The sequence below is a fragment of the Salvelinus alpinus genome, chromosome 2, assembly GCF_045679555.1.
Source record: "Salvelinus alpinus chromosome 2, SLU_Salpinus.1, whole genome shotgun sequence".
In the NCBI taxonomy this organism is placed as follows: domain Eukaryota; kingdom Metazoa; phylum Chordata; class Actinopteri; order Salmoniformes; family Salmonidae; genus Salvelinus; species Salvelinus alpinus.
This window is the reverse complement of record NC_092087.1, coordinates 94058757-94069280: the sequence shown is the minus strand read 5'-3', so window position 1 is coordinate 94069280 and position 10524 is coordinate 94058757. Positions and strand designations below refer to the sequence as shown.

The following is a 10524-nucleotide window of genomic DNA, read 5'->3' as shown; positions in this document are numbered from 1 at the left end:
AGTAGAGTGGTGGATGACAGGACAGGACAGTAGAGTGGTGGATGACAGGACAGGACAGTAGAGTGGTGGATGACAGGACAGGACAGTAGAGTGGTGGATGACAGGACAGGACAGTAGAGTGGTGGATAACAGGACAGTAGAGTGGTGGATGACAGGACAGGACAGTAGAGTGGTGGATGACAGGACAGGACAGTAGAGTGGTGGATGACAGGACAGGACAGTAGAGTGGTGGATGACAGGACAGGACAGCAGAGTGGTGGATGACAGGACAGGACAGTAGAGTGGTGGATGACAGGACAGGACAGTAGAATGGTGGATGACAGGACAGGACAGTAGAGTGGTGGATGACAGGACAGGACAGTAGAGTGGTGGATGACAGGACAGGACAGTAGAGTGGTGGATGACAGGACAGGACAGTAGAGTGGTGGATGACAGGACAGGACAGTAGAGTGGTGGATGACAGGACAGGACAGTAGAGTGGTGGATGACAGGACAGGACAGTAGAGTGGTGGATGACAGGACAGGACAGTAGAGTGGTGGATGACAGGACAGGACAGTAGAGTGGTGGATGACAGGACAGGACAGTAGAGTGGTGGATGACAGGACAGGACAGTAGAGTGGTGGATGACAGGACAGGACAGTAGAGTGGTGGATGACAGGACAGGACAGTAGAGTGGTGGATGACAGGACAGGACAGTAGAGTGGTGGATGACAGGACAGGACAGTAGAGTGGTGGATGACAGGACAGGACAGTAGAGTGGTGGATGACAGGATAGGACAGTAGAGTGGTGGATGACAGGACAGGACAGTAGAGTGGTGGATGACAGGACAGTAGAGTGGTGGATGATAGGACAGGACAGTAGAGTGGTGGATGACAGGACAGGACAGTAGAGTGGTGGATGACAGGACAGGACAGTAGAGTGGTGGATGACAGGACAGTAGAGTGGTGGATGATAGGACAGGACAGTAGAGTGGTGGATGACAGGACAGGACAGTAGAGTGGTGGATGACAGGACAGTAGAGTGGTGGATGACAGGACAGTAGAGTGGTGGATGACAGGACAGTAGAGTGGTGGATGACAGGACAGGACAGTAGAGTGGTGGATGACAGGACAGTAGAGTGGTGGATGACAGGACAGTAGAGTGGTGGATGACAGGACAGTAGAGTGGTGGATGACAGGACAGGACAGTAGAGTGGTGGATGACAGGACAGTAGAGTGGTGGATGACAGGACAGGACAGTAGAGTGGTGGATGACAGGACAGGACAGTAGAGTGGTGGATGACAGGACAGGACAGTAGAATGGTGGATGACAGGACAGGACAGTAGAGTGGTGGATGACAGGACAGGACAGTAGAGTGGTGGATGACAGGACAGGACAGTAGAGTGGTGGATGACAGGACAGGACAGTAGAGTGGTGGATGACAGGACAGTAGAGTGGTGGATGATAGGACAGGACAGTAGAGTGGTGGATGACAGGACAGGACAGTAGAGTGGTGGATGACAGGACAGGACAGGACAGTAGAGTGGTGGATGACAGGACAGTAGAGTGGTGGATGATAGGACAGGACAGTAGAGTGGTGGATGACAGGACAGGACAGTAGAGTGGTGGATGACAGGACAGTAGAGTGGTGGATGACAGGACAGTAGAGTGGTGGATGACAGGACAGGACAGTAGAGTGGTGGATGACAGGACAGGACAGTAGAGTGGTGGATGACAGGACAGTAGAGTGGTGGATGACAGGACAGTAGGGTGGTGGATGACAGGACAGTAGAGTGGTGGATGACAGAACAGGACAGTAGAGTGGTGGATGACAGGACAGTAGAGTGGTGGATGACACGACAGGACAGTAGAGTGGTGGATGACAGGACAGGACAGTAGAGTGGTGGATGACTGGACAGGACAGTAGAATGGTGGATGACAGGACAGGACAGTAGAGTGGTGGATGACAGGACAGGACAGCAGAGTGGTGGATGACAGGACAGGACATTAGAGTGGTGGATGACAGGACAGGACAGTAGAGTGGTGGATGACAGGACAGGACAGTAGAGTGGTGGATGACAGGACAGGACAGTAGAGTGGTGGATGACAGGACAGGACAGTAGAGTGGTGGATGACAGGACAGGACAGTAGAGTGGTGGATGACAGGACAGGATAGTAGAGTGGGTGGATGACAGGACAGGACAGCAGAGTGGTGGATGACAGGACAGGACAGTAGAGTGGTGGATGACAGGACAGGACAGTAGAGTGGTGGATGACAGGACAGGACAGTAGAGTGGTGGATGACAGGACAGTAGAGTGGTGGATGACAGGACAGGACAGTAGAGTGGTGGATGACAGGACAGGACAGGACAGTAGAGTGGTGGATGACAGGACAGGACAGCAGAGTGGTGGATGACAGGACAGTAGAGTGGTGGATGACAGGACAGTAGAGTGGTGGATGACAGGACAGTAGAGTGGTGGGTGACAGGACAGGACAGTAGAGTGGTGGATGACAGGACAGTAGAGTGGTGGATGACAGGACAGGACAGTAGAGTGGTGGATGACAGGACAGGACAGTAGAGTGGTCGATGACAGGACAGGACAGGACAGCAGAGTGGTGGATGCCAGGACAGGACAGCAGAGTGGTGGATGACAGGACAGTAGAGTGGTGGATGACAGGACATTAGAGTGGTGGATGACAGGACAGTAGAGTGGTGGGTGACAGGACAGGACAGTAGAGTGGTGGATGACAGGACAGTAGAGTGGTGAATGACAGGACAGGACAGTAGAGTGGTGGATGACAGGACAGGACAGTAGAGTGGTGGATGACAGGACAGGACAGGAGAGTAGAGTGGTGGATGACAGTACAGGACAGCAGAGTGGTGGATGACAGGACAGTAGAGTGGTGGATGACAGGACAGGACAGTAGAGTGGTGGATGACAGGACAGGACAGTAGAGTGGTGGATGACAGGACAGGACAGCAGAGTGGTGGATGACAGGACAGGACAGTAGAGCGGTGGATGACAGGACAGGACAGTAGAGTGGTGGATGACAGGACAGGACAGTAGAGTGGTGGATGACAGGACAGGACAGTAGAGTGGTGGATGACAGGACAGTAGAGTGGTGGATGACAGGACAGTAGAGTGGTGGATGACAGGACAGGACAGTAGAGTGGTGGATAACAGGACAGGACAGTAGAGTGGTGGATGACAGGACAGGACAGTAGAGTGGTGGGTGACAGGACAGGACAGCAGAGTGGTGGATGACAGGACAGGACAGTAGAGTGGTGGGTGACAGGACAGGACAGCAGAGTGGTGGATGACAGGACAGTAGAGTGGTGGATGACAGGACAGGACAGCAGAGTGGTGGATGACAGGACAGTAGAGTGGTGGATGACAGGACAGGACAGTAGAGTGGTGGATGACAGGACAGGACAGTAGAGTGGTGGATGACAGGACAGGACAGCAGAGTGGTGGATGACAGGACAGGACAGTAGAGTGGTGGATGACAGGACAGGACAGTAGAGTGGTGGATGACAGGACAGGACAGTGGAGTGGTGGATGACAGGACAGGACAGTAGAGTGGTGGATGACAGGACAGGACAGTAGAGTGGTGGATGACAGGACAGGACAGTAGAGTGGTGGATGACAGGACAGGACAGTAGAGTGGTGGATGACAGGACAGTAGAGTGGTGGATGACAGGACAGGACAGTAGAGTGGTGGATGACAGGACAGTAGAGTGGTGGATGACAGGACAGTAGAGTGGTGGATGACAGGACAGGACAGTAGAGTGGTGGATAACAGGACAGGACAGTAGAGTGGTGGATGACAGGACAGGACAGTAGAGTGGTGGGTGACAGGACAGGACAGCAGAGTGGTGGATGACAGGACAGGACAGTAGAGTGGTGGGTGACAGGACAGGACAGCAGAGTGGTGGATGACAGGACAGGACAGTAGAGTGGTGGGTGACAGGACAGGACAGCAGAGTGGTGGATGACAGGACAGTAGAGTGGTGGATGACAGGACAGGACAGCAGAGTGGTGGATGACAGGACAGTAGAGTGGTGGATGACAGGACAGGACAGTGGAGTGGTGGATGACAGGACAGGACAGTAGAGTGGTGGATGACAGGACAGGACAGCAGAGTGGTGGATGACAGGACAGGACAGTAGAGTGGTGGATGACAGGACAGGACAGTAGAGTGGTGGATGAAAGGACAGGACAGTGGAGTGGTGGATGACAGGACAGGACAGTAGAGTGGTGGATGACAGGACAGGACAGTAGAGTGGTGGATGACAGGACAGTAGAGTGGTGGATGACAGGACAGGACAGTAGAGTGGTGGATAACAGGACAGGACAGTAGAGTGGTGGATGACAGGACAGGACAGTAGAGTGGTGGGTGACAGGACAGGACAGCAGAGTGGTGGATGACAGGACAGGACAGTAGAGTGGTGGGTGACAGGACAGGACAGCAGAGTGGTGGATGACAGGACAGTAGAGTGGTGGATGACAGGACAGGACAGCAGAGTGGTGGATGACAGGACAGTAGAGTGGTGGATGACAGGACAGGACAGTAGAGTGGTGGATGACAGGACAGGACAGTAGAGTGGTGGATGACAGGACAGGACAGCAGAGTGGTGGATGACAGGACAGGACAGTAGAGTGGTGGATGACAGGACAGGACAGTAGAGTGGTGGATGACAGGACAGGACAGTGGAGTGGTGGATGACAGGACAGGACAGTAGAGTGGTGGATGACAGGACAGGACAGTAGAGTGGTGGATGACAGGACAGGACAGTAGAGTGGTGGATGACAGGACAGGACAGTAGAGCGGTGGATGACAGGACAGGACAGTAGAGTGGTGGATGACAGGACAGGACAGTAGAGTGGTGGATGACAGGACAGAACAGTAGAGTGGTGGATGACAGGACAGGACAGGAGAGTGGTGGATGACAGGACAGGACAGTAGAGTGGTGGATGACAGGACAGGACAGTAGAGTGGTGGATGACAGGACAGGACAGCAGAGTGGTGGATGACAGGACAGGACAGTAGAGTGGTGGATGACAGGACAGTAGAGTGGTGGATGACAGGACAGTAGAGTGGTGGATGACAGGACAGTAGAGTGGTGGATGACAGGACAGGACAGCAGAGTGGTGGATGACAGGACAGTAGAGTGGTGGATGACAGGACAGTATAGTGGTGAATCTCCCCCTCCCTACCTCCTGTTTGTCTCACATCATCTATCACCCCTCCCTCTGTCCTTCCTTTCCCGCTCTCTGTCTCGCCTTGTGTTGACCTGCTGGTGAGGGAGTCAGTAAATGAGAGCTGATAAAAATACATTGACTCTCCTGGAACAAACAGGGAAGTGTTGACTTTCATGAGGGAAGTTAACATGGTCTACAGTTAGTGGACTTTCTGCTGTCAATATAAACACACACACGCACGCACGCACGCACGCACGCACGCACGCACGCACGCACGCACGCACGCACACACACACACACACACACACACACACACACACACACACACACACACACACACACACACACACACACACACACACACACTGTCAGGTGTGCACGTACATTTATGTTCTGTCACCAATGTCCCCTCTATCTCTCACTCTCTCTCAATCTTTCTCTCACTTTGTCTCCGTCTCTCTTTTCTTTCTCTCTCCCTTTCTCCCTTCACCTTCTCTTGCCTTCTCCTTCCACCCCCTCACTTTTTCTCCTTCCTCTCTCTCTCCACCTCTCTCTCTTTCTAGTCGATACCAACGGGGAAATTCCTTTAGGTGAATCTCCGCACTTACAACCCCTTTCTCCCTTCTTCCCTTTCTCCCTTCTTCCCCTTCTCCTCCCCTTCTTCCACCCAGACCAAGAATCGAAAGTATAGTGCTAGGGGTTTCCTAAAGATCCAGTAATGGTATGTGGTCCAATTAGCACCCTGTTTCCTATATCAGTGTACTACTTTTGACCAGGGCCCATAGGGCTCACCATATAGGGAATAGGGTACCATTTAGGATGCAGACACACTATGCTGCAGGGCTAAGACTACTCATGACACGTGGTCTGTGTGTCTGTGTGTCTGTGTCTCTGTGTCTCCGTGTGTGTGTGTGTGTGTGTGTGTGTGTGTGTGTGTGTGTGTGTGTGTGTGTGTGTGTGTGTGTGTGTGTGTGTGTGTGTGTGTGTGTGTGTGTGTGTGTGTGTGTGTGTGTGTGTGTGTGTGTGTGTGTGTGTGTGTGTGTGTGTGTGTGTGTGTGTGTGTGTGTGTGTGTGTGTGTGTGTGTGTGTGTGTGTGTGTGTGTGTGTGTGTGGAAGTGTTTAACTATACTTGTGGGGACCAGAAGTCCCCACAATAATAGTAAACCCCCCCAAAAATGTGACCATCAGGGGACATTCTGTTGGTCCCCACAAGGTCAAATGCTATTTCTAGGGGGTTTAGAGTTAAGGTTAGAATTAGTGTCAGGGTTTTGTGTGTGTGTGTGTGTGTGTGTGTGTGTGTGTGTGTGTGTGTGTGTGTGTGTGTGTGTGTGTGTGTGTGTGTGTGTGTGTGTGTGTGTGTGTGTGTGTGTGTGTGTGTGTGTGTGTGTGTGTGTGTGTGTGTGTGTGTGTGTGTGTGTGTTCAATCAGAATGAGTGGGTTCTGAATGAATAATATGTCAGTACATGTAACCCAGCAACATGCTCTCTAGACCATAATAATTACAATAACTGTTTACATTTGAATCAAAGTTGATCAATAGCTTAGGACACTATTATTTCAGTATTTCTTTGCCAAAGACAAATAATATTTATTGTATCAACCAATCAATCAAACTTGTTTTTGTAAAGCCCTTTTTACATCAGCAATTGTCACAAAGTGCTTTACAGATACCTGGACCACAAAGAGGGAAACGGTTAAATTGACAGGTTGTTGGATGGTTGCCATAGAACCAACAGATAACGGTTTGTAACAATGGAATAGCAACATCCTGGGGAAAAGTAGTCCCACACTAGGCTGGGTTAGTGTTAGTGCCGCTATCGCTTTCTCCATCTCTCTCTCTCTTGTTCCCCACCGTACTGCTCCGCTTGCGCAAAGCGAAAGCAGCAGCGGAAAGTCTCAGGCAGCTCCTGCTCTCAGTTCACGCTTCACTTCACAACGTGTCGTAGCAATGGAGAGGAGGGGAAGGAGGAGACGAGAGAGAACGAGGGGGCGAGGGAAACCCGAACCCATGACTTCCGCGTATTTTCCTCTCTCTAGTCTCGCATCTCAAGCCACCCAGCCTCTCAGAGTGGTATAAAAGGCATGGGTTATGGTGCTTCATTTCAAACTCGGGGCAGGAACGTAATAGCCTATACGCAGCCCAATCCAGTTCGATTTGGATATTAAAGAATTTACCGGTAAACCGAAGTCATAACGTGGTTAGCCAACGTCCGAAGAAGGATTTTACATTTTTTTGGAGTCCTCCTGTTTTCTTGCAGTGGACAGTTCTTCTGACCCGGTTCTTCTGACCGACTCGTAAAACGGATAATTCTGTAGAGCTTCTGGGATCGACACACACACACACACACACACCAGTTTTCTTCTGGAACTGTGTGATCACCGGGAACCTGAGATGGATGTGGAATCTCAGAAGAGCGCACGCCCCCGTGGACGGTGCCTGGACGTTTTCTTGGTCGGCTCTATCGTGTTGCTCTTCCTAACGGTGGCGACAGTTGTTGTCTTGGGAACGTTGGCTCTTGTGAAGCTACGGTCAGAGATCGGGGTTACACCTTCTGTTGTGGATATGCAAGGTACATCGGAGACGCACCATGGCGTGCCCCGTCCCACAGCCGCGTACAAGGTGAGTACAGTAGCTAACAGCTACTAGTACAGTAGCTATTAATAACATGTTATGAAGTTTATTGTCTGACTGAACAAAAAATACAATGATGTGTTTATGGATGAGAACGGGTTATTTTGATTCTATAAGTAGGTCTATATATCAATGAGCTTTCCCTTTAGAGGTGCAGACTGTAGACAGGTTATTATAATGTCATACGTTTTAGGTGGAACCTATTGATATCTAATTCTGAAGTTGAGCGTCTGAATGATCAATAATACAGTTTAAAGAGGTAATCTGCGATTGGTACATCCATTTTGGACTTTTAAACCACTGATACATAGAACTACCCATTGACTCTTGAAGAATGTCACTTAAATGAGCTTTTTTTTCAACTTCTAGTTCCCCGTCAGAAGTCAAAATATCAGCTTGTTTTACAGAGTATCATTTAGATGTCATGGACGGTCAGTCCTTGCCTTCATAGCTCTGTCCATTCATTTTAGTGGTTACATTTCTCTAGCCTCTTCTCTCAGTCGTTCACCAAATAAAAGGTGTGTTGGCCACTTTGTTGTTGTTTGAACTCTAGATTACCCCTTTAAGGATTTAAGTCCACACAACAATACAAGTGTGTAAGCTCCAATGGCAAAAAATAGTGCACTTCGTAGGGAATAGGGAGACAAAGTAGTGCAACACATACATAAGCAATAGGTTGCCAAAGAAGTGCCCTTGAGTGCCAGAGTTTTGCACTATATAAATAGGGAATCAAAGTAGTGCACTTGAGTGCCAGAGTTGTGCACTATATAAATAGGGAATCAAAGTAGTGCACTACAAAGGGAATAGGGTTTTAAAGTAGTGCACTACATACATAGGGATTACATTGCCAGAGTAGTGCACTACATAGGGAATAGGTTGCCAGAGTAGTGTGCTCCATCCAGACATAGGGTGTGTTACCTCTCTAACTGTCCTCCCTCTCTTCTTCCCCATCCTCAGATGCAGAACGTGGCCTACGTGCAGCTCACCTCCGGTAAGTTCAATCGCCTTTCGACTGTCATTTTAAACCCACCGTCATGGAGATGAAGCAGTGACACTGAATGATGTTCGACTTCTCTTCTCTTTCTATCAGTTGTCTGTTGTAGGAGTGTTGATTCTCATTTTATTAAGTCAGTTAAGAACAAATTCTTGTTTACAATGACGGCCTACATCGATCAGGTCCAACCTGTCCATGTAATCTTATTCATTATTATCTAAAAGGCTAGACTGATCCTAGATCAGGTCCAACCTGTCCATGCTAGACTGATCCTAGATCAGCCCTACAACTCTGAGATGCATTTGGGGATATGGTGTCGCTCTGGATAAGAGCCACTGCTAAATTACCAAAATGGAATGTAAACGTAGTCCTTGATTAGTGTCCTAACCAAATGGAATGTAAACGTAGTCCTTGATTAGTGTCCTAACCAAATGGAATGTAAACGTAGTCCTTGATTAGTGTCCTAACCAAATGGAATGTAAACGTAGTCCTTGATTAGTGTCCTAACCAAATGGAATGTAAACGTAGCCCTTGATTAGTGTCCTAACCAAATGGAATGTAAACGTAGTCCTTGATTAGTGTCCTAACCAAATGGAATGTAAACGTAGTCCTTGATTAGTGTCCTAACCAAATGGAATGTAAACATAGTCCTTGATTAGTGTCCTAACCAAATGGAATGTAAACGTAGTCCTTGATTAGTGTCCTAACCAAATGGAATGTAAACGTAGTCCTTGATTAGTGTCCTAACCAAATGGAATGTAAACGTAGTCCTTGATTAGTGTCCTAACCAAATGGATGTAAACATAGTCCTTGATTAGTGTCCTAAACAAATGGAATGTAAACGTAGTCCTTGATTAGTGTCCTAACCAAATGAAATGTAAACGTAGTCCTTGATTAGTGTCCTAAACAAATGGAATGTAAACGTAGTCCTTGATTAGTGTCCTAACCAAATGAAATGTAAACGTAGTCCTTGATTAGTGTCCTAAACAAATGAAATGTAAACGTAGTCCTTGATTAGTGTCCTAAACAAATGGAATGTAAACGTAGTCCTTGATTAGTGTCCTAACCAAATGGAATGTAAACGTAGTCCTTGATTAGTGTCCTAACCAAATGGAATGTAAACGTAGTCCTTGATTAGTGTCCTAACTATTGTGTGTTCCTGTCTCCCCCTTCAGCCAAGCTGGAGAACAGCACAATGTCCTGGGCCCATGTCGAAAATGGACTGGAGTCCTCTGTTGGAGATCAGTACCGTTACAACCCTCAACAACATACATTGCAACCCAAGCAGGATGGCCTCTACTTCCTGTACCTGGACCTCCAGCTCACCTGTACCGCCATATGTAAGCGGGGCACCCTCGTCGTCCAGATTGAAAGTCACGGTGACGAAAAGCTCACCTGCCAGGTGGAGCTCCCAGAGTGGTCAGTGTCAAACCCTGTGACAACGGTAACCAGGAAGTGCTGGAGGGTGACACGGCTGGACTCAAAGAGCCAGTTGATTGGCCGTATGGTGGTGCAGGAAGCACAGGACACGTTCTGGAAACTGGTCATGAACGGATCCGGAATGGGAGTTTTCTTATTGGGTTGATATGGGCCACGTTCAGTAGCTAAACGTTGTGAAACGTTGCATATAGAGATGCCGTGAACAGAGCCGGCGTTATTCCTTCATTAAGATGTCAGGGAGGCATGTAGTTCTACATTGCTGCGATCTGAAC

At 49.1% G+C, this 10524-nt stretch overlaps 1 protein-coding gene across 1 annotated transcript in view; it reads left to right on the top strand.

Annotated features, from left to right (window-relative positions):
* Positions 1-6720: 6720 nt before the first annotated feature.
* The window catches only part of LOC139568304 (uncharacterized), a 5283-nt gene continuing 1479 nt past the window's right edge, over positions 6721-10524 (top strand). The window contains exons 1-3 of the mRNA XM_071390056.1: positions 6721-7806; positions 8776-8809; positions 9988-10524. The exon at positions 9988-10524 is cut by the window's right edge and continues 1479 nt beyond it. Of these exons, the coding sequence (XP_071246157.1) occupies positions 7579-7806; positions 8776-8809; positions 9988-10397 (672 nt within the window). The 5' untranslated portion in view covers positions 6721-7578 and the 3' untranslated portion in view covers positions 10398-10524. The remainder of the gene's footprint in view (positions 7807-8775; positions 8810-9987) is intronic.